At 41.4% G+C, this 25,706-nt stretch overlaps 1 protein-coding gene across 1 annotated transcript in view; it reads left to right on the top strand.

Moving 5' to 3' along the window:
• The window catches only part of PTPRT (protein tyrosine phosphatase receptor type T), a 703,069-nt gene that overhangs the window by 302,846 nt on the left and 374,517 nt on the right, over nt 1-25,706 (top strand). Inside the window, exons 5-6 of the mRNA XM_081949356.1 lie at nt 7,304-7,419; nt 11,141-11,315. Of these exons, the coding sequence (XP_081805482.1) occupies nt 7,304-7,419; nt 11,141-11,315 (291 nt within the window). The remainder of the gene's footprint in view (nt 1-7,303; nt 7,420-11,140; nt 11,316-25,706) is intronic.

The raw sequence follows: 25,706 nt of genomic DNA, 5'->3' as shown, positions 1-25,706 counted from the left end.
CTGAGACGGAGCTTTGTAGAGTTAAACTTGGTGAACATCTTGAATTCTTTGCCTCGAATGCAGCTATAGCACAGAACCAAACATTTTCTAAAAGTTGGCAGCATTAGTTAATAACATTGATGCATTGCATTTATATAGTGAATGGAAGAGAAAACAGCTCCCAAAAGAAACCAGCGTGGCTGCATAAAGAACTCTTTGACAAATTGAAAGACAAAAAGGATAAATATAAAAAGTGGAAAGAGGGGGACATAACTAAGGCAGAATATCAGCAAACAGCCCCAGCCTGTAAAGATGAAGTGAGGAAAGCTAAGGCTCACAATGAAGAAAGGCTTGCCACAAAAGTAAAAATTAACAAAAAAAGCTTCTTTCAAAAACAAGAAAAAGGTTAAGGAAACAATTGGTCCATTGCTGGCAGAAAATAGCAAGAAGGTGACAAGCAACAGGGAGAAAGCAGATTATTTAACTCATTTTTTTGTATCTGTCTATACCCAAAGAGAAAAAACAGTCCAACCTGCCAGAAACAGCACCACAAAAATCAGATTAGGAACACAAGTTGAAATAGGGAAGAAAATGGTAAGTGAGCACCTGTCTACCCTAGATGAGTTCAAATCACCAGGACTGGATGGATTACACCCCAGGGTTCTAAAGGAACTGGCAGACGAGATCTCAGAACTACTGAACTATATCTTTCAGAGATCCTGGAGCACCGAGGAACTACCAGAGGACTGGAAAAGAGATGATGTGATTCCCATCTTCAAAAAAGGAAAACAAAATAGATCCAGGGAACTATAGACCTATCAGCCTGACCTCATTACCAGGGAAGATTCTGGAAATGATAATCAAGCAACGAATCAGCGAACACCTAGAAGTAAACAAAGTAATAGCCAAAAGCCGCATGGGTTTGTCGAAAACAGATCATGCCAGACTAATCTTATTGCATTCTTTGACAAAGTGACAAAATCAGTGGACCAGAGGAATGCCATTGATATAATTTACTTGGATTTCAGCAAGGCATTTGATAAAGTAGACCATAACCTACTACTAGATAAAGTAGAAAAATGTGTGTTGGACAGCATCACCACCAAATGGATTCGTAACTGGCTGACCAATGCACTCAACATGTAGTCCTCAATGGAACTGCATCTACATGGAGGGAGGTATGCAGTAGAGTAACCCAAGGTTTTAGGCCCAGTACTCTTCAACATCTTCATCAATGATCTGGATGAGGGGATAAATGGGGAATTCATCAAATTTGCAGATGACACCAAGATGGCAGGAATAGCCAACACTCCAGAAGATAGGCTTAAGATACAGAAGGATCTTGACAAACTTGAACATTGGGCACTATCTAACAAAATGAAATTCAATGGTGAAAAGAGTAAGATTCTGCATTTAGGCAACAAAAACGAAATGCACAGGTACAGTATAGATGATACCTTGCTCAACAGTAGTAACTGTGAAAGGGATCTTGGAGTCCTAGTGGACAACCATTTAAATATGATCCAGCAGTGTGCAGCAGCTGCCAAAAAAGCCAACACAATTCTAGGCTGCATAAACAGAGGGATAGAATCAAGATCACGTGAAGTGTTAATACCACTTTACATAATAATAATAATAATTTTTAATTTATTAGCCGCTCCCTCTCCAAAAAGGACTCGGGGCGGCGTACAATAAAACATATAAAACATAAAAACATATGTGGAAACACATAAACAACAAATCCACACATATACAAAGACATACATGCACGGAAGGAGGTAACAATTACATCACATTAAGAATGTTAAAAATCAGCCATTAAAATACCCCTTAATAATAACACAATTTAATTTAACACAATTTAAAATTTAAAAGGACTGTCAGGAGGAATAAGAAAAAAAACTACGGTTGAGCCAGGCCAGATAATTGAAAAAGGTGGGTCTTAAGCTGTACACGGAAGGAGCGGAGATCGGAAGTCATCCTGATGTCACGGGGGAGGTCATTCCACAGGGCTGGGCCCATCACAGAGAAGGCTCTGCTCCTGGGTGTCGCCCTGCGACACTGTTTAGTGGACGGCACCCGGAGAAGTCCCTCTCTGTGTGAGCGGATTGGTTGTAGGGATGTATGGGGCAGGATGCGATCCTGCATGTAACTAGATCCTGTGCCATGAAGCGCTTTAAAGATCGTAATCAAAACCTTGAAACGCACCCGATAGACTACAGGAAGCCAGTGCAGCTCGCGCAGGAGAGGTGTTACAGGGGAGTATCTAGTCCTCCCCATAATCACCCGCGCGGCCGCATTCTGGACCAACTGCAGTCTCTGAGTGCATCTCAAGGGAAGCCCCATGTAGAAAGCATTGCAGTAGCCCAGGCGAGACGTCACCAGCGCATGGGTGACTGTGCGTAGGGCATCCCGGTCCAATAAGGGGCGCAATTGGCGCATTAGGCGAACCTGATGGAACGCCCCCCTTGCGACGGCTGTTACATGGTCATCCATGGACAGCCAGGCATCCAGGAGGACGCCCAAATTGCGCACCCGTTCCACGGGGGCCAGTTGCTCACCCCCGATGGCCAGAGATGGAAGCAACTGGTTGAACCGGGGGGCCGGAAGCCACAGCCACTCCGTCTTGGAGGGGTTGAGTTTTAGTCGGTTGCCATCCATCCAGACCCGTACGGCCTCCAAACACTGGGACATCATTTCGACGGCCTCGTTGGGGTGGTTCGGGGTGGAAATGTACAGCTGAGTATCATCAGCATACAGATGATATCCCACCCCAAAGCCACGGATGATCTCGCCCAGCAGTTTCATATATGTGTTGAACAGGAGAGGCGAGAGCACCGATCCCTGTGGCACCCCACATGTGACGGGGCTCAGGGTCGATCTCTGCTCCCCTGCCAACACACGTTGCGTTCGGCCAGAGAGGTAGGAGCCAAACCACCGTAGAACGGTGCCCCTGACTCCCAGCCCCTCTAGCCGGTGCAACAGGATACCATGGTCGATGGTATCGAACGCCGCCGAGAGATCTAATAGGACCAGGATAGAGGAACAACCCCTATCTCTGGCCCTCCAGAGATCATCAACCAACGCGACCAAGGCCGTCTCTGTGCTGTGCCCGGGTCGGAAGCCGGACTGGCGCGGGTCCAGATAATCATTCTCCTCCAGGTGACCACACTCTCTACAACCTTCGCTAAAAAGGGAAGGTTGGAGACTGGACGATAATTAAATAGCTCCGTTGGGTCCAGGGAAGGCTTCTTGAGCAGGGGCCTCACAACCGCCTCTTTCAAGGCGGCCGGCAGAGACCCCTCGCCCAACGAAGCGTTCACTAGGCCCAGGAGCCAGTCGCATGTAACCTCCCAGGATGCCAGTACAAGCCAGGAGGGACACGGGTCCAATAAACATGTGGTAGGTCGCAGACGTCCACGCAACCTGTCCAAATCCTCGATGGCAACTGAGTCAAACTCCTCCCAGAATGGTCCCTCAAGACTCACCTCGGGAGCCCCCACTGGACCACTGAAAGGGGCCCATCCCATCCGGATTTGAGCGACTTTGTCCTGTAGATATTTCCCAAACTCCTCTGCTCTGCCCTGTAAAGGGGCTTCCCGCGGCCTCTCAGACAAGAGGGAGCATGTCACCCGAAACAGGGCAGCAGGGCAGTTATCTGCGGATGCAATAAGAGCGGCACAATGTTGACGTTTGGCCGCTCTTAATGCCACAAGGTACGTCCTCAAATAGGCTCGTGCCTGTGCTCGGTCAAATTCGGAACGGGAGGATCTCCAACGACTCTCTAGGCGTCTCTTGTGGCGTTTCATCACCCTTAGCTCCTCGGTAAACCAAGGGGCCAGGGTGGTTCGTCACCGCAGGAGAGGCCGCAAAGGCGCCACTCGGTCTAGGGCCCCGGCAGTCGCACTATTCCATGCGTCTACCAGGTCCTCCACCCGGGGGCGGGTCAGGTCTACAGGAGGTGGCCCAAGCTCCATCTGGAACTTATCTGGTTCCATCAGGCGCTTGGGGCGGAACCATCTAATACCTTCCGGTTCCGCCTCCCCGCAGCGGGGGGTAGCACCAGGGAAGTCAAGTCGGAGAAGTGAGTGATCTGACCATGACAGGGGAATAACAGTTGAATCCCCTATTCCCAGATCACTCGTCCACTGGCCAGAGACAAAGACAAGGTCCAACGTGTGGCCCCCTTCGTTGGTAGGGCCCTGAATTAATTGGGTCAGGTCCATGGCTGTCATGGAAGCCATGAACTCCCGAACCCCCTCAGACGCTTCTCCCATCGATGGCATTTACAATGCCTTGATAAGGCCACACTTGGAATATTGCATTCAGTTTTGGTTGCCACAATGTAAAAAAGATGTGGAGACTCTAGAAAGAGTGCAGAGAAGAGCAACAAAGATGATTAGGGGACTGGAAGTTAAAACATATGAGGAACGGTTGCAGGAATTGGGTATGTCTAGTATAATGAAAAGAAGGACTAGGGGTGACATGATAGCAGTGTTCCAATATCTCAGGGGTTGCCACAAAGAAGAGGGAGTCAAACTATTTTCCAAAGCACCTGAGGGCAGAACAAGAAGCAATGGGTGGAAACTAATCAAGGAGAGAAACAAGTTAGAACTGAGGAGAAAACTCCTGACAGAACAATTAATCAGTGGAACAGCTTGCCTCCAAAAGTTGTGACAGCCTCAACACTGGAAGTCATTAAGAAGATGTTGGATAGCTATTTGTCTGAAACGGTATAGGGTTTGCTACCTAGGCAGGGGGTTGGACTATAAGACCTCCAAGTTACCTTCCAACTCTGCTATTTTATTGTATTGTATTGTATTAGATTTTTATATACAAAAATCCTTTGCTTTGGTTATATATTTGAAATGCTAGAGGCATAATGAAAAAACAAGCAACCCATTATTGCAGGTATTCTGGAAGCAAAGCTCCAGCCTGAATGTTGGCTGGGGTAGTCCTTTTTACCTGGGACATGATGTAAATCTGTGAATAGGCCAATGGGAACTTTCCCCTGAAAGTAACTGTGTCATCCAGGATCCAGATGGCCTCATATCTGCTGTAATTTAGAAGAACTATGAAGACCTGGCTCTTTTCCTAGATCTTTACTGAGGGAGAATGAGTCTCCTTGCTGCATTGCACTTGCCTTCTTTTATCTGTAGTATTCATGTTATTGGGATTTATTGTAATTTCTTTGTTGTGAGCCACCCAGAATCATTGAGCGGCCGCACGGGCAATCATGGGAAGTACTAGGTACTCCCATATAACACGTCTCCTACGCGGGCTGCACTGGCTACCTGTGGCTTTTCGGGTGCGTTTCAAGGTGTTGACTATCATCTTTAAAGCGCTCCATGGCACAGGACCTAGCTATCTGCGGGATTGCATCCTACCCCACACATTCCTGCGGCCGATTCGCTCTCACAGAGAGGGACTCCTCCGGGTGCCGTCCACTAGGCAATTCCAGCGGGCGGCGCCCAGGAGTAGGGCCTTCTCTGTGATGGGCCCGACCCTCTGGAATGACCTCCCCCCCCGACATCAGAACAACCACCGATCTCCGCTCCTTCTGCAAGAAACTTAAGACCCACCTGTTCCACTTAGCTGGCCTGGCCTAACCATAGCTTTAATTTTTAATCTTTCTGACCTGTATTTTAAATTTTTTGGGGAAGGCTCCTTAGGTTGCTTTTTAATTTTTATTATTATTGTACAGCTTTACATTTTATTTGTTTTTAGGGGTATTTAAGATTTTCTATTTTGTATATGGTCTTTTAACTGCTGTCTGTACATCGCCCCGAGTCCCTTCGGGGAGAGGGGGCGGTCTATAAATTAATTAAATAAATAAATAAGCGTTGGGTGGCATAAATTTTTAATAAATTGTTGCTCTTATAACTAATTTGCTTGTGAGTTATAGCTTCAAGCTGTATGGCATTGAAATATAATATTGTGATTCTTTATTTATGGATTGTTGTCTCTATGATAACTGGTAGAATAAGTCTTTTACTTCTATCTTCCGTGTAGAGTATCCATCCTTGTTCTCCTTGACCATGGTAACCTTAGGGTTGGTTTGAGGCTGAGCAGTGCAGTTTGTCCAAGGCAGGTTGCAATTGGTGTTGATAGGGAGTGAGAGATCCAATCCACAGCTGGAGTGAGTACTGAATCTTTTGTGGTGTGCTGCAGGGCTCAGTACTCTCTCTACTCCTTTTAAACATTTACATCAGGGTGTCAAACTCAATTTCATTGAGGCTGCATCAGGGTTGTGTTTGATCTCAGGGGGCCAGGGTGGGTGCATCCAGCCTGACATCACTCATGACTGGGTCTCCTGTGGTGGTCTGAGCGCTCTTCTAGCGAAAATGGGCTCCTGGGGCCCGTTATCGGCTGTGACAGCATCCTGCCAGTAAAATGGAGTTCAGGGGGGAATGTGTGCCCACCCTAGCTTCATTTTTGCTGGCAGAGGCATTGCACGTTGGTCCACTGTTTCCAGGATGGCCCCATGTTTCAGATTTAAGCACCCCACGGCTGGATGCACCCAGTGGGCCTTGAGTTTGACATCCTTGATCTACATCAAACTGCTGGGTGAGATCATCCATCACCAGAAGGATCCCATCTGTCAACAAATTTTGAATGGTGGGATCCAAGAGAAGAGACTTTTCTGCAATGGTTACTGCCCTTTGGATCATTGTGACCCCTGAGGTGAGATCTGAACCCATTCTTTTAGCCTTCAGAAAGGGTCTGAAGACATGGCTCTGCCAACTAGCCTGGGGTCCCAATTGGACTAAGTCATTATAAAGATGGCTAATGAATTAGATAAGACTCCCACCCCCCATAGGTGCATCTTGCTCTCTTCTCTCTCATCTTGTTAATTTTAAACCAATTGAATGTTATTATTTATTATTACTAATTATTAGTTGCAGTTGTAATTTTTTATTCCTCATATCTATTTTTTTAAACAAACATTATTTACCCATCTTTACACAGAGGGCATTTGCTTTTTGCTTCCACTGAATATTAATTGAATATCTTGGTAAATGTTGAATTATTTTGTTATTTATAGTACAGTGTTTATGCCAAGGTGGTCATTGTGTTTCTTTTCATCTTCTTAGCTAGAACAGCAAAGACAGTCTGCATTTAAAAAAGAAAACCAAGAGATAGGCTTAGTATTGCTTTGCTAAGTCATTTCTTCAATGAGAAACGTGGCATATGAAAGAGAGAGAGAGAGAGAGAGAGAGAGAGAGAGGGAGAGAGAGAGAGAGAGAGACTGATTCTCATTCTACATCTGCTATCATTATGCATTGTGATGTTCTATCCTGGTAATATTTTGTCTTTTTGTTAGGAAAAGCTCCTCACTTCCTGCGGCTGCAAAATGTGGAGGTTAATGTTGGGCAGAATGCAACATTCCAGTGCATTGCAGGAGGAAAGTGGTCTCAGCATGACAAATTGTGGCTACAGGTAAAAGCACAATGGATCCTTTATGTTCTTTAGATGTTTTAAACCATATTCCTCATCTATGAACAAATAGATATTCTGAATCCAGTGGAAAATTTATGTGCAATACTTTCATCATTTTCCTTTGGGTAAGAGAACATTCTGAAACACATAAAATGGGGTTTAAATTTATGGCCCGAAAAATTATTTAGCTGAGTATGCTTAATGTCTTGAGCAGCTAAATGTTTAGGTTTTAGGTTTAGGTTTTATTGGACTTATATGCCGCCCTTCTCCCAAAGGACTCAGGGCGGCGTACAACATAAAAACACATATGACAAAAGTTAAAAAAGATTAAATAGGAAATCCAATAACCTTCAATTGACAATTTACATCAAATTTATGATTAAATTAAAATTGACAATTTAAAATTAATAATTTATTTTATTCTATTCAGGCCAGGCCAGCTTGCTGAAAAAGCCAACATTTTAGGGCATGCCGGAAGGACCGGAAGTCGGGGATTATGCGAAGCTCCCGGGGCATCTCATTCCAAAGGGAAGGCGTTTCCACAGAGAAGGTTCTCCCCCTGGGGGTCGCCAGCCGACACTGCCTGGCCGATAGCACCCTGAGGAGGCCAACTCTGTGGGATTGTACTGGACAGTGGGAGGCTACCGGTGGCAATAGGCAATCTTGCTAGTACCCTGGGCCTAAACTATAGAGCGCTTTAAAGATCATAACTAACACCTTGAATCGCACCCGGAAAACAACGGCAACCAGTGCAGGCCACTAAAAGGGGTGTAACATGGGAGCACCTAGGTACCCCCATGGCAACCTGTGCAGCCGCATTCTGGACCAACTGGCGCCTCTGGGTGATCTTCAAGGGCAGCCTCATGTAGAAAGCATTACAGTAGTCCAGGTGAGAAAGGACGAGGGTGTTAGTGACTGTGCTCAGGGCATCCCGATCCAGGAAGGGGCGCATCCGGCATACCAGGAGGACCTGGTAAAAGCCCCCCTAGTCATGGCCATAAGATGTTCTTCTAAACTAAGCCGCGTATCCAGGAGGACTCCCAGATTGTGGGCCCTCTCTGAGGCCCTCCCTGTTCATCCCCACCCTGATCCGCACAGCCTTCAGGCACCGGAACATCATGTTGAGGGCATTGTTGGGGTGGTTTGGGGTAGAGATGAAAAGTTGGGTATCATCAGGTATTGATGATACCGTACCCCAAAACCATGGATGATCTCGCCCAGCAGTTTCACATATATGTTGAACAGGAGGGGTGAGAGAACTGACCCTGGGGCACCCCACAAGTGAGGCACCTCGGGGTCAATCTCTGCCCTCCAGTCAACATGAACTGCGATCGATCCGAGCGGTAGGAGGAGAACCACCGCAAAACGGTGCCCCCCTCCTAACCCCCCGAGTCATTGCAATGGGATACCATATCAATGGTATCGAAAGCTGCCGAGAGGTCTAATAAGACCAGGACAAAGAAGCGACCCCTGGCCTGCCAGAGATCATCAACCAACCTGACCAATGCCATCTCCGTGCTGTACCCGGGCCTGAAACCCGACTGAAATGGATCCAGGTAGACAGCTTCATCCAGGTACTGGGGAAGTTGAAGTGCTACCGCACTCTCAACAACCTTCACTACAAAGCGGAGGTTGGAGACCAGACGATAGTTGGCTAAAGAAGCTGGGTCCAGGGAAGGCTTCTTAAGACCTCATCACTGCCTCCTTCAAGGTGGTGGGAAAGAACCCATCTCTCAATGAAGTGTTAGTAATCGCCTGGAGCCAGTTTAACTTTATAGGGAATATTATATAGCATTTATTTACTATATTTCTTCTCTACTTACTTATGTATTTTTATTGTATAAATCAGCGATGGTGAAACTTTTTTGGCTCGCGTGCCACAAGTGGGGGGAGTGCGGGGGGGTCGTGTGTGGGCGTGCCGCACCCATAATGCAACGCGCGATCCCCCAGTGTGCATGTGCGCACAATGAGCGCCCCCCCATTTTTACATGCTTATTTTGCCCTCCCCAGGCTCCAGAGGCTTTATAGGAGTCTGGGGAGGGCAAAAAGAGCCTTCCCGCCCACCCCGGACGCCTTCCGGAGGCTTCAGGGACCATCCGGAGGCTTTCCTGAAGCCTTCGGAACACTTAAAACCACCCTCCGAGCAAACCAGAAGTGACTTCCGGGTTGCTCAGAGGGTTGTTTTAAGCGTTCCGAAGGCTTCAGGGAAGCCTCCGGACGGTCCCTGAAGCCTCCAGAAGGCGTCCGGTGGGGGCAGGGAGGCTCTTTTTGCCCTCCCCAGGCTCCTATAAAGCCTCTGGAGCCTGGGGAAGGCAAAAAATAGCTTTTAAAAAAGTGAATTCAGCTGGCCAGCATGCACATGCGCGCTGGCCAGCTGACAGGGCAGCGCCTTGTGTGCCCTGACAAATGGCTCCGCGTGCCACTTGTGGCACGCGTGCCATAGGTTCGCCATCACTGGTATAAATGCACCGAATGTTTGTGATTTTTCCCATTGGAAAAATCAGAATTAGCAGAATTAGAGATCTGATTTTGAGGCTGTAATGAAAAAGAAACAAGGAAGGCACTGAAAGCTGGTCTTTCAAAAGAATGGGATGAGATCAATGTGAGGAAATTTCAGGATGCCTTACTTTATTTCTACTTGAGGTCTTTTTAATTGCTTCTACATTTTATTTGCATATCTAATATATTTCAGCCATACTACTTTATTAATCTACATTCTGATCCTAATCATTCTCAATCACACCTTTTGTCATAAATTGTAAAGTAGCTCAAATCTCAGCTACTGCTTTCATAAGGATGGCTGTGCTTTTTACTACTACCATACAGTTTAGAACTGCAAGATTTACTCCAAATAAGTAAGCAGTCTCTAAGCCCAGCACAAATATACCCTGCCAATCATCTGTGTTATCTGTTTGTCCTTGAGAGCAACACAGCTAGCGTCTATGTTGAAAAATAAAACAAACTAAATAAGAGGGTTTTTTTTAAAAAAAGAAGAAGATGGTTGATAGAATTCTTTCATCTGCCATGAGACAATGCAAAGCCATGGTACATGTTGAAGCAAAATTCAGTGGCGTATATGGCTGGATTGTGCAGCCTGCATACTTTTATTATATCCAATAAGTTTTTGATCTTGGCATAATATCCACAAAAGGGAAGCATGAGTCACTTTATACTGTTAGGAAGAAAATGAAATCATATATCTTACCCACTAGGTGACCTTTGAATCCCCATAAATGACACACATTTCAGAATCTTACATTTCTACAAATCCAACCTTTTCTTATTGATAGCTTTTATAATGGAACAATGTTGTGCTGCAATCTATTATCAGCCTAACTCAATCCACTGCAGGATAAAGGCGTTGAAAGTTATAAACCATAATCTACCAGGCTAATCCAGTGTAGGTTAGTGGTTGTTTAGATTTTCTTCTCTAAGACTGAGAGAGGAAGTGACTGACCCAAAATCACACAACTGGCTTCTGTTCCTAAGAAACAACTACTCATGTAGTTGATAGGTAGTAAAATATATAGTAACTACTGCTCTTGAGCTAAACTGAAATTGAATTTTAGTAATACATATCAAGTTTAAATGATTCATTTGGGAGAAAACATGTCATGTTTTTGTAAGAATTTCAGAGAAGGAAATTAACATGAGTTAGGAATACTCTTTTCATGAACATGTTATATTTACATAGATCTTTCTCCCTCTCTTTGTGTGACAGCAGTGGAATGGAAGAGACACAGCATTAATGGTTACCAGAGTTGTCAACCATAGACGTTTTTCTGCTACTGTCAGTGTAGCTGATACATCCCAACGCAGTATCAGTAAATATCGCTGTGTAATCCGTTCTGATGGTGGATCAGGAGTTTCAAACTATGCAGAATTAATAGTGAAAGGTAAGTGATGAACAATTAAAAAATGTGAATTTGTAGGAGTTTATACCTGCCCCAAATAGAATGTCATCTGAAGTACAAAATAATGTCTGTAATCAACCAAAGAGTTTAACTATTTGAAAATGTTAGTTCTATTTTTATCCGTGATTATAGTCACTTGACATGAAGAGGAATAAAGCAGTAAAGATTGTTAATACAATTACAAGTACTTACAATTATTAATGTATTGAATACTAATAATATATCATTAACTTTATTAAGAAGACTTACTAAATGAAAAAATTATTTTAGGAAATTCAACTATAGTAAAAAAAATTAAATTCAAATTTGAAAATGCTGTTTATGTTTTTAAAAAACTGTGATATTTTAATGACATTAATTGAAGTTGCACTTTTATGATATTGTTTGTAACAAAGATAACAAAAATCCTCAAACAATTTTGAGAATTCCTAACACATGTTGAATTCATAAAATTTTCATGGGCCATGTTTTATGAAACATATTTCTGTGACAGATGTATTATATATCACACAACTTTTCTATTCACATAGCTACTCTTCTCAACCAAAAATTGGTAAATCTATTGCAAAGTTAATTCCTGTTTTTAGAATTTCTGTCTGAATTGTACTGTCTGAGACAGCCACAAGTGAATGTGGAGGTTGTGTTAAATGGTATTCTGGAATTTGAATTCAGTGCAATACCAGTTCAGGATTAAAATATACAAAATTCTTAAGAATTACCAGATTCTATTTATCAGAGGTGGATTGCTCCCGGTTCGGCCCAGTTCAGCCAAACCGGTAGTGTGATTGGCCTGGGTCACAGAACTGGCAGCGACCCAGGTTGGCCACGCTCCCAAACCTGTTCCCCGGTCTCTTCTGCCATTGTCGGCATGTTTCTGCGCATGCGCAGAACAAGTTACAGTCAACTGTGCATGTGTGAGCAATGTGTAGTGTGTGTGTGTACCAACCAGTACAGGAACCCACCCCTGCTATTCATGCTGTAAAAAAATTGGAATCCCCTACTCAGCTTGGATTAGAAATCTCATTCTTACTCTTGGGTTTTGGAGTGGGGGGGGGGGAGAAAATAATTCTAATACTGTAACTTCCTTTATCTTGCCTGGAAAAACAAAACAGCACTGAATGTATCCTTAAATTCTAATACTTCATTCCTAAAATTAAGATCTTTATTCTAATATCATTGTTAGTCCCATAATTTTTGTGAACAAATAATTATTCATGAACTATCCTTGGTTTTCAATTCTCTCCTCCCAATTTATCAACTGCAAATTTTTAAACCATTTTTTCTACAATTTACTCCACTCTTCAAAAGGCTGGTGCAAATAATCCATTGCATTTTCATGTGCATTTCTAGCGATTATGTATTCATTACTACAAGTTCCTTTTGTAAGTTAGTTTCCAGAATAAATCATATTTTTGTTAGGTTCCATTAATATAGTTATTTTAGTTGCACACTTTCAAATCATTGTAAAATGTTTGCTTTGGTATGTTTATACATTCCAAGTATTCATACAATTTAGAAACATATAAAGATAATAATAACCATATACACATACTCTTAGACACATACAGAAGACTGAAAGGATTCTACAGCTAAGCATATCATGTGATCATGTAAGTCATGGTGGCACAGTAGTTAGAATGCAGTATTGCAGACTAATTCTGCTGACTGCTAGGAGTTCGAATCTCACTGGTTCAAGGTTGACTCAACTTCCATCCTTCTAAGGTTGGTAAAATGGGACTCAGATTGTTGGGAGCAATATGCTTACTCTGTAATCTGTTTAGGGAGTGCTCTAAAATTCTATGGAGTGGTATATAAATCTAAGTGCTATGGCTATTGCTATCACTTTTAAAGTGGATACTGTGAATTTAAAATGACTCAAAATCACTCATGGAGCATGTGTAAAAAAAGAAAAGCCAACTTTTCTTAAGAGCAAAAGAAATCCATAGCTGGGTAAATAAAAACATAAATATTACAGTGGCTATTGTATTGTAAATAAAGGTGTAAACACTGAGAAGTGACATAAACAAGACACTGATGGATTCAGTGCTGGACATAAAGAGATGGTGAGATAATGAAGGTAACCTTTGCTTGTCAATTCCTTTTTTCTTTTTCTTTTTCTGCCTCTCTTCAACTAATAAGATAAATGTATGACTGCTTCTTAGGAGATTAACTGAATGTGATGCTGATGTCCTTTTGAAGTAATATGGATCAGTGTTTCTCAAACATTTTGCATGATTTGGCCAGGATTTCCAGTAGCTAAAATGGAATCAGTTTGGAAAGCTTCATTCCCAGAATTATTTTTATTGAATTAGTGACAGTGAGAACAATTAAGAAATTGTGTGTACTCCATCACTGAGGGCTTTTAAAAAGAGATTGGACAGCCATTTTTTTGAAATGGTATAGGACTTCTGCTTGATCAGGGAATTAGACTAAAAGACCTCTAACATCCCTTCCAACTCTGTTATTCTGTTCTGTTCTGGATTGGTTATGCAATTCAGTATCTGAATCGTAGCTCAGTTAACTAATTGCTAAGCCTAGAGGAAGACAAGCCTAAAACTTGGGTTTGAATTCAGAAATGTAAGGGATTTGAAGATGTGCCTTCTCTTCTGCCAGTCCGAGACAAAAATTCCATTTCAAAAAGCATCCCAGAGGATGAATCTTATCTGACTGGGGGGGGAGGGGAGTTAAGCAGGATGACTGTAGACATGAAAATATTGACAATTGCTCCAAATGTGAAGAATTGAAGCAGATAGATATAAATATAGATATAGATATAGATATAGATATAGATATAGATATAGATATAGATATCACAAAATTTCTGAAAGGAGAAGAATATGCTTCCAGGTGAGTGTTAGATACTTGCTTCAGCTATAGTGATTTCCACCAAGGTCCTCTGTTCTGGCGGGAACAGAGGTTTAATCCCAATGGTCGAAGAGTCTGACAGCTCCCTATAAAAGGGCTGCTGTCAGACTCAACCTTTGCTGGATTGTTCTCACTTTTTGTGCATTAATAAAGAGCTGTTGTTACCGTTAGCCTGTGTGTGCCTGTCCATTGCTCGATCTAACACTGGTGATGAAGGTGGGATTGGAAGGCAACTAGGCGAACCAGAAAGAGCGTAGCAATCCAGTAAGTATATCCAGTCCGGAGCTCAGCGCAGTTTCAAGCAACCATTTTGAGCGGCAAACTCAAAACGCCCTCAGAACACAAAATGGGCAGGCACTCCCCACCGATTTCGTATGACCCAGTCACTAAGCACTGGGACTCATATATGCTAAGATTCAACTGCTTCCTCAAAGCCAATGACCTCATGGGCCTTTCTGAAGGCCGCAAGAAGAACATGTTCTTCGGTTACTGTGGACTTTGTTTTTCTTGGGGTAGACAACTATCACATTGAACTGAGAAACATTCAGCAAATAGAAAATAAATGTATTGTATAACAAATTGCCCTTGATTGATGTGCTACGCAATGAAGTTCCTTCATTCCATCTTGTATGCTATATGGATGTAATGTATGTGTTTCTGTGTCAGCTCTGTACAAACTGTCCATAAATGCTAGATTATTCGTAACATTATTCACATAGTTAAGAAAGGCACTTTTGCTATTTTCTGACTGAATAGGGGATGGAGAGGAACTTACATCATTTTCCCCTGCTCTGATTCTGTCATGATAAAAATATGGTATAAACAGAGCTGGCTCTGTCCTTGAACAAGAGAATTTTTGGAAAGGGCAGATCATATTTTTAACTTGCTCGTACACATCAATTTTATCATGTTCTATTCTGGAGTATTAAGGAATGCAATAAAATGGAAATAACCTGATTATTGCTGATTATCAAATGTCAGCATGGCTCTGTTGTATGCGTGCCAGTGTATCTATGTATAAGTGAGGGTGAATAAGTGGGAAAAAAATCTGACCTTGGAATGATTTGCAGTTATGCATGCATTCCCCATGTTATTCTTTTGTTTAATTTTACTTACTTGTTTATTATATTTATTTATTTATATTCATAGATTTAAATATATAGAGTAACTAACAGAGAGCTTTAAATCATATAAAACCAGAAATATCACTAGAAGCTAAAATTATAAGACTACTTCTGGTCTACTTTATGCATGTCATACAGAGAATGGAGAAGGCAAGGATACGTCCAAATTCATTGGAGAAGGCAATGATGTTAGGAATGTTTAGTAGACATAGAAGAAATGGCAAGGAAAGGATATGCTGGCTTGATAGCATCAAATCTGATACAAAGTTGGACATCCAACTTTGTGTGGGCGACTGCGAGCCACCACATGTTTATTGGACCCATGTCCCTCCTGGCTTGTACTGGCATCCTGGGAGGTTACATGAGGCTGGCTCTTGGGACTAGTGAACGCTTCATTGAGCGAGGGGTTCCTACCAGCCACCTTGAAAGAGGCAGTTGTGAGGCCCTTACTCAAGAGGCCTTCTCTGGACCCAACTGAGCTAGCAAATTATCGTCCTGTCTCCAACCTTCCCTTTCTAGCGAAGGTTGTAGAGAGTGTGGTTCCTATACAGTTCCCACGTCACCTGGAGGAAACTGATTATCTAGACCCGCGCCAGTCCGGCTTCCGAGCCGGGCACAGCACAGAGACGGCCTTGGTTGCGTTGGTAGATGATCTCTGGAGAGCCAGGGATAGGGGTTGTTCCTCTATCCTGGTTCTATTAGACCTCTCAGCGGCTTTCGATACCATCGACCATGGCATCCTATTGCGCCGGCTGGAGGGGCTGGGGGTAAGAGGCACCGTTTTACGGTGGTTCTGCTCCTATATCTCTGACCGGACGCAATGTGTGTTGGCAGGAGAGCAGAGGTCGACCCTAAGGTCGCTCACTTGTGGGGTGCCACAGGGGTCGGTCCTCTCGCCCCTCCTGTTCAACACATACATGAAACCGCTGGGTGAGATCATCCGTGGTTTTGGGGTGGGATACCATCTGTACGCTGACGACACGCAGCTGTACATCTCCACCCCGAACCACCCCAACGAGGCCGTTGACGTGATGTCCCGGTGTTTGGAAGCCGTACGGGTCTGGATGGGAGACAACAGACTTAAACTCAACCCCTCCAAGACGGAGTGGCTGTGGCTACCGGCCCCCCGGTTCAAACAGCTGATTCCATCGCTGGCCATCGGGGGCGAGCAACTGGCCCCCGTGGAGCGGGCGCGCAATTTGGGCATCCTCCTAGATGCCCGCTTGTCTATGGATGACCATGTGGCAGCTGTGGCAAGGGGGGCGTTCCACCAGGTTCACCTGGTGCGCCAATTGCGCCCCCTATTGGACCGGGATGCCCTTCGCACAGTCACTCATGCACTGGTGACATCCCGTCTGGATTACTGTAATGCTCTCTACATGGGGCTTCCCTTGAGATGCACCCGGAGACTGCAGTTGGTCCAGAACGCGGCCGCGCGGGCAGTTATGGGGAGTACGAGGTACTCCCTTGTGACACCTCTCCTTCGCGAGCTGCACTGGCTTCCTGTAGCCTTCCGGGTGCGTTTCAAGGTGTTGATCACCATCTTTAAAGCGCTCCATGGCACGGGACCTAGTTATTTGCGGGATCGTATCCTGCCCCATACATCCCTGCGACCAATTCTCTCTCACAGAGAGGGACTCCTCCAGGTGCCGTCCACTAAGCAATGCCAGAGGGCGGCGCCGAGGGGAAGGGCCTTCTCTGTGATGGGCCCAGCACTCTGGAATGACCTCCCCCCCAACATTAGGACAACTACCGATCTCCACTCCTTCCGCACGAAACTCAAGACCCACCTGTTCCAACTAGCTGGCCTGGCTTGAACTACAACTACATTTTCTAATCCCACCTGGACAATTTTAAATCTAAACTAACTGATTTTTTGGGTATTTTAATTGTTTTAAATTTTGTTGTGTTGTTTTTAACTTATGATTATTATTTATTTATGAATTGTACAATGTTTTGATTACCTCCTCCTTGTCATTCATTTATTTGTATATTGAGTTGTACGCCGCCCCGAGTCCCTTTGTGGAGAGGGTGCGGCCTATAAATTGAATAAATAAATAAATAAATAAAACATCCAACAATTGAAAAAAACCCTATGCTTGATAGGTAACATGGAGAGCACTTGCCTATAAAGTCTCCAAGAGTCAGACCTGACTAAATGGTTAAAATTACAACAATTCATATATACTCAGTATTATGAATGGGCAAAGATAAGGAAAGTCATATATAATGGTAGAAACCATTGTTCCTATCACTAATCTGTCCACATAATTTGAAATAGCACAAATTTTCTGAGTATTAGCAATAGCATTTAGACTTATACACCCCTTCACAATTCTATACAGCCGTCTCTAAGAAGTTTACAGGGTCAGCATATTGCCCCCAACAATCTAGGTCCTCATTTTACTAATCTTAGAAGGATGGAAGGCGGAATCAACCTTGAGTCTGTGTGGGATTCGAACAGATTGCAGGCAACCGACAGTCAGCAGAAGTAGCCTACAGTACTGCATTCTAACCACTCTTATTCTATGCATTCCCTTCCCTTTCTTGAGAGTAATATTTTTTAGCAAGATTAAACTTCTTGGGTAGAATCCAATATTGGTTGAAAAAGATGTAGATCTGCCAGCCAGAAACATTAGAGAGTTCCCTTTGGTAATATATCTTCTATTTGAATGGCATTATTTAATTATGAGTTGCAAATGGGGACTAACCTAATTTCATTTACTATATCTATAGTGCAGGGATGGGAGGCCCATATTAATAGATAAAGTTTGATGTACCAGTAAAAAAAAAAAGCAATGGTGGAATGAGTCCTATAGAGCCCTCCTGTAAACAAAGCAAGCAACAAAAGTACGAAATACATATTCTTACAGATTTTGCAAATCTGTTCCAAGGATATAATTTATAGACCAGTGTGTTCAAAGAAAATTTCAGGGTATGGTTGCACAAGATAGGAAGAACATAGATGGCTGTTTTGTATTGTCTGTTAATTAATCCAGCTAGTTCATTCTTTTTTCCACTGAGTTGTACTCGATGTTTGTTCTTTATAAAACTGTTAACAAGAGTAACTTAGTTTATTGTGCATAATAAAACATAGAAACCTCTTCCAATCTTTTTTTTCTGATTTTCCTAGTATCAGGGTTAGGGTTAACCTCTCTTTCTAGTTAAATTCTGCTTCTCCTTTTTTTCTGAATTATTGCTCTCAAATGTTGCTCATTCTCCTGCCTCCTTGCTAAGACTACATTTCAACTATGCAGAGTTTTTTGCTGATTTTTTTTATAGACAGTCCTACCTGGAGATGACAGTAATTGCATCTAAAAGCTTCATCATAGAAAAAAGCAGGCATTTTACTGAAGTATGGCCCAGTACAATATAAAAGTCTAACTGGAAAAAAGAAGAAAATTAAACCTGGGACCTGCTGGATGCAAAGATTATTGCTCAGCCACTAAAGTGTCATGGTCTTCAAAGAGAAAAATTCTAAACAGACAATTTCTGGGATATGTGTCATTGTTCTTCTAGGCTTTCATAATAGAAATTTGACTGATTTAATGGGCAGGACACAAATGATGAGTAAAGTTCAGCATTTGCAAAATGAGGCTTGACTATTGATCCAAAAAAAGAAGTGACTCAATTGCACACATATTTCAGACAAAACTAATTGCTCAGAGTTAAAACATCTACCAGTGCTGAAAATGTTCAACAGTGCAAGTAGAATGGAGCTTGATTATATTCAATTGTAATTTTTATTCCAACTGTGCTATTCACCCCAAGCCAATTTTCTCTTCCCCGTGCCTTTAATTTGGCAAATGAGGTTATAAAAGCTTGTTAAATGTGTAGAGCTATTTTTGTGGACTTCTTTTTTGGGGGAAAGTTAATCTATTAGTTATAGCTGCTATTCGTTACTGTCATTATCACTTTATTTTCTGTTAAAGATTTTATTGTTTCATGATTTTTAAAACATTTGGGAATCAAAGTATTTCTCATACGACTTTTAAAAGGCATAACTATGTTCTATTAATTTACACTTAATTAGAAGTATACATGCATGTGTATGTTCACACACACACACAAACACAAACACACAGAGGGGGAGGATATATCTATATCTATATCTATATTTATATCATCTATCAATCTGTCTGTCAGTCTATCATCTATCTATCTATCTATCTATCTATCTATCTATCTATCTATCTATCATCTATCTATCATCTATCTATCATCTATCTATCTATCTATCTATCTATCTATCTATCTATCTATCTATCTATCTATCTATCTATCTATCTATCTATCTCAGGGCTGGGTTCCTGCCAGTTCTAACCTCTTCTATAGAAGAGGTTCCACAAATCTACAGTGCCGCCTGTCTGCACATCATCAAGATGAAGAGCGAGAGGAGGAATTCTGGGAGTTGAAGTCCACAAGTCTTAAAGCTGTCAAGTTTGAACACCCCTGGTTTTTTTTCCCTAAAGGAATAGGGGTGCAAGGGTCTTGTAACTTGACAGCTTTCAGACTTGTGTGCTTCAAATGCCAGAGTTTCTGAGCCAACATTTTGGTTGCTAAGAAAGAATATTGTTATGTGAGTTTCACCACATTTTACAAGTTGCCCACGCCCACCCAGTCACATGGCCGGCAAGCCACTCCCACCCGGTCACATGGCCAGCAAGCCACTCCCACCCAGTCACATGGTCAGCAAGCCACTCCCACCCAGTCACATGGTCAGCAAGCCACTCCCACAAAGCAGGCCACACCTACGGAAGAAGTTCTAAAAAAATTTAAACCCACCACATACATACATACATACATACATACATACATACATACATACATACATACATATGTATTTGTGTTATTTATATATACCCATGTAGATCTTATCTAATTTATAATTGGCATGGAAGCTATTTGCAAGCTATTTGCAAAATTAAGTCCTGAGATTAATTTTTGTAGTATTTGGAACCATACAAGATTCTATGTGAAAATGAAAATTGCTACCTTTTTGTGGTGAATGAAAATGTTAATGAAATAATAGCCAAGTAATCCACATTTATATATTTGTATTTCCATAAAACTATTTCTCCTTTTATGTGTTTGCTTATTTTTATTTTTCCTACGGAGATTTGTGTTTGTCTAAATATATGTACACCATGTGTACATTTATGTGTGCATATACAGAGCTACAGTAAATGTATGCACAAACATATACTAGTTCAGCTAAATATGCTGATTGGTGAAGAATAAATCATATGTAAATATTTAAACAACAGCAAAATGCTTGCAGGAAATATTTATATGCTTTGGTTTCACCCAAAGGTTCTTTTTCAAGAGGTAACTGGTGTTTCTTTGTTTTTCCTTGAAGTAGTTTTGCTTCTCATCCAAGAAGTTTCTGCAGTGCTTTGGTTTAGGTTAATTCAAGATAGGCTGCTGATATTGAAGTATTAATGGAATCAGTATAGCTCAGTGCTTAGGAACATGATTGTTTTGGGATAATAAATTGTTTAAAATCACCAGGACTCTGTTCCAGTTAATGTTTTGGAATTAAGGTATGGATGATTCCCCTCTTTGCTCTACTTTATTTTAAAAGTGTGTTTTAAAATGGTTCCTCCTAGCAAGCTTTAAAGAGTTGCTAGGTAGAGCTGAAAAAGCTCCTGCCTGAAACTACCAAAAGCCATTAACTATCATTCAATGGACCATTAAACTGGATGGACCAGTGATGTAAATCAGCAAAGGCAGCTTCTTATGTTCCCTCTCTTGCCACATCTAAAATGTAACCAAGGGAAAGACAGCTACAAACCAAGAGCCTGATTTTCTTTTCTCCCCCACCCCCACCCCACTACATTTTCTATACTTCATTTCCAACACTTTTCAATTGCTTGTCTGCAGATAAATGGGTGAGCACCTATGTCAATGAAAGTTATAGGGGAGAGATAACAGAAGGAGAGAATTGCATGGTACAAAAACAGAGTTTTAAGCAAAATACCTCAATTTCCCGCAAAGTTATCAAAAATTGCTAATAGCGAACTGTTCTCAGTTTTTATGATCTCTGAATATTTCAGATGTGATGGTTTCTCTTGCATTTCTCTTTCTCTCTCCTCCAAACCTAATTTTAGTTGTAAGGTAAGTACTATTATCAAGAATTCAAACTGAAGATATAAGATTCAGAGTAAGTAAATTGCTTACTCAAACTTCTAAGCCTCAAAAGCAAACCAACATTTCTTCTAACATATAGATAGCAGTGATTGGGAAACATAATACAACAGGGTCCAAAATGTTTATCTTGTAGAGCACTTTTGATTTTATAATATACACATTTACTTTTAATAATGGCTTTCTTTTCTACTTGCTTTTCTGAGCTTCCAGGCTTGGAATGACACTGAAGAATGACTCCATACCTGAATTTGTGTTAGTTTTTGACAAGCATGATCCTTCCTGGAAAGGATAGCTACCATTGCAAAGGTTGTGATAGTGTTACATTTTGCTCGCAGTACTCTAACCTAGTTAAAAGAGGTACTGTAGCAGAAGCAGGCTGACAGTGAAATGTAATGTCATAAAATAAACCACAAAAGATATGACTTTGTAACTTTTTCATTCTCACCCTTGTATTTGAAGCTAGCAGACATTCACCCATGTGTCAAGAAATTTATATTTGCCCCGTTCATACAGAATTTAAAAGCACGATAAGCACTGAGCTCATATTCAGAAGGCTGAGAGCTGAGGTGAGCTCCCATTTCTGTTAGCAGAACCAACTCAGATCTATAACTTTCTATCAACAAAGGAGAGAAACCATCATTGAAGTGTATGGCTAGCAAAAGTAAAGAAGCTAAAAGCTGAGAAAATGAATGAAGAAAGTAATTAATTTTGCCATCTATGAAAAGCAAAGAGTTAATGGGGTATTAAACATGTTGGCTAGTTATTCAGTTCAACCACCGAGACAATGCTATTACTTCTCCCCAAAGTTACAACCATAATCATTTATGACAATCCTAAAAGCAGCTGAAAAGGGATCACATCAGTAAAATTATTTGAAAGGCTGCAAAATCTTTAAAAAGGTCAAGAATATCTTAAAGCCTCCAAATCTGAGTTCCGATTTTGAAGTAGCTCCTGAGTCTCAGTCTGCAGATTTGCTTTAACTTGAAATAACTTTGAGTTATTTGGTTGAAGCCTCATCAAATCAAACAGTTTTTTTTTCAGATTTCTACACAGCCCTAGGATATGCTACCAGTGGGTGTGCATATGCCATCAAACACATTTAATAAAAATGCTGTGATGAGGATTTAGCAATTCGTAAACCATTTAAAAAGTCTTGTTAAATAATTTTTAGAGACCATGGCAAAGAAATGACAAATCATTAAAAAAAACATACAACTTTTTAATTCAACAGTGGGCTATAGTGACAGACCAAATTCGGGATGTATACAGTATGTTAAGACTGGAGGCCAATAGTCCTCATCCATTGCTGTTTCCTTGCAATGCTGATAATTTTACCAAAAGACTGATAAGAAAATGGATAGAGATTTGCATCTTGGATGTGTTTCTTAAAACTGTCTATTTCTATGTAATGGTTCAGAATACAATACAGATTTAAGCATGTAATTAACCTAGTCACAAAAGGGCTATACTTGGGTTGTAAATTAAATAAATATATAAAATAATGTAGACAAATACATTTAACCTGTAGGGTTTAATGTTTGGCAGAACTAGATAAAACATTCCAAGCATAACATAATATAAACGTATCCTTGGCAAACGTCAATGAGATGAAACCATTGAAAAGAGGTGTGAGTAATAATGATTCAGATCCAATATAAACTGCCAAAAAATCCTACTAATTTTGATGAAGACCTATGTAGAAGTGTGCTGTATATTTGCTGATATTGGCCATTCACCATAATATCTTTGGGATTCCCGGAATGATGCAAGTGACATAAAATCTTTATGTTTCTGTGTTCTTAAAAAATCTTTTTATTATGCATGCATGCATGTTTTGTATGTATGCATACTTATTTATTTATTTATTTATTTATTTATTTATTTATTTATTTATTTATTTATTTATTTATTTATTATTTTGCCACGCATCTCAGTAGAACGTTTCATGCTATCTTAGGATACTACTGCCTTATTTTGCTTTGGAATAAAGTCTTAAATACACATACTGATATAGTCATTGTTTCTGACTCCTGCTTAGTTGAAGACAAAGCAATATAAACTTTTTCCCAGTTTGTTTTTAAGTTATGCTACCAGAACCTATATCATCCAGAAAATTTTATGCCACCAGGCACTTGTTCAATTGACAGCTATCATAACTCTCACATCACAGTGAATCCCATAATTGAAACAAAAATTTAATAAAGACATGACTTCCTTTTATTGTTTCTGAATCTCCCTGTGTTGAATATCAGTGTGTTTTAATGCTGACTTCTAGCTTTGTGTGAAAGCGGGAAAATAATTTCTCTCTGGCCATATATTCCATTTGATGCATAATTTTATGGATTTCTATCATATCTTTCCTTACTTACCTTCATTATAACGTAAGAAGCACCAGTGATATAACTTTCTTTGCAGAAGTACTCCTCTCTCCCTGAAATCATTCCAGATATATGTATATATGTATTTATGTTACAACCCCTGCTATGCCCAAATATGGGAGGGAACTCACTACTCTCCCTTTCTGTCTATTGGCTCATGGCAGGAAACCATCCAGGCAGAAAACCATATTTTTAATGTTGCCTTTTTATATTTGTGTTGTATTTGTGCTGATAAATAAATAAAGGGAGACTAGTATAGATTTATTTCAAGCTATTTAGCTCTCATCAGCTAGTCATACCCTTACTGGGATTTGAACCTGGGCTGTATTACATATTAGGCAGATGTATTAGCCACTAAGCCACAGGCTCTCCTCCTTATCAGCTGAGCCAGGGAAATAGATATGTATTTGTGTTTGGATGGTCTCCTGCAGTGAGGCGATAGACAGAAAGGGGGAGTAGTGAGTTCCCTCCCATATTTCGGCATACCAGGGGTTGTAACACAAATACATACCTATTTCCCTGCCTCAGCTGATAAGGAGGAGAGCCTGTGGCTTAGTGGCTAATACATCTGCCTAATATGTAATACAGCCCAGGTTCGAATCCCAGTAAGGGTATGGCCAGCTGATAAGAGTTAAATAGCTTGAAATAGATCTATACTAGTCTCCCTTTATTTATTTATCAGCACAAATACAACACACACACACACACATGTATATGTATATGTATATGTATATGTATCTTGCCTACACAAACTATAATATTGCTAGATATTTTATTGCTGATGCTTGAAATTTTTGCTCCAAGGCAAAAGTATTATTTGTCTGGAAAGTAGAAGCAAGTCACTACTTCTGAACAAAGCTTCAGTCTATACATGCAAGTATAAAAACTAATGGGCCTCTGTGTGTGTGTGTGTGTGTGTGTGTGTGTGTGTGTGTGTGTGTGATCCACAGCCATTCCAATTTTCTGGCTCATCTGTGAATCTTTAAATAGGTATTGTTTAGTTCCACTAAATTTGGCTGAATGTGTTACGTATCTCCTCACAGCTGAGAACCCGAGGAATTTATTTTAAGTGAGCTGCTTCCCATAATATGTGAAATCTGTAATGGGCACAGTTGGCATGTAACAATCCTTTCACCTGGTATTTGTGTATGTGTGTGTGTGTGTGTTTGTGTGTGTGTGTGTTTTGGTTTATTTATTTATTTTTATCCCGTCTTTATTATTTTTACAAATAATTCAATTCAATGAATATACCTAATATTCCTTCCTCCTATTTTCTCTACAACAACAATCCTGTGAGGTAAGTTGGCTGAGAGAAAGTGACTGGCCCAAAGCCACCCTGATGGCTTTCATGTTTAAGGAGGGTGCAAAAACTTCCAGTTACCCAGTTCCTAGCTTAGTGCTGATGAAAGAAATGTCCTTCTGGGTTCAGCTCCAAGTGGGGAAAGAGACACTGGAGACATGGAGGCTGCTTGGAAAGATGGTTTTAATGGTGGACAGGACCACATGGCTTGAGTCCTGAACAGAAAAGGTGATCACATGCTTCAATGTTGGGGAGAAGAAGAGAAGGAAGGACTGAGATGCTGAGTCCCTGGTTTTATGCCCTCTCTGGCCTTTGATCTTGAGCTTTTATTCTGATTGGTTGTCAGACTCCCATGGGGCCATGCAGGGGCAACTCTCTAGGCTGCATTTTGAATCCAGGTTTGGTTGAGTTCTCAGATGCCATGTGGTGAGTTGGGTAAAGGGCCAATATTATCATGCCTTAATCCCATCCCCCTGGAGCTGAAGGGGAGAACTCTTTATTATGTAAAGGGACTGGCTTGGCCACCTTAATGGCCCATTGACAAAGAGGGTGGAGA

Source organism: Natrix helvetica (assembly GCF_964273705.1).
Source record: "Natrix helvetica genome assembly, chromosome: 3".
In the NCBI taxonomy this organism is placed as follows: Eukaryota; Metazoa; Chordata; class Lepidosauria; order Squamata; family Natricidae; genus Natrix; species Natrix helvetica.
The sequence above is the reverse complement of the archived record's forward strand: the minus strand, read 5'-3'. Positions and strand labels throughout refer to the sequence as shown.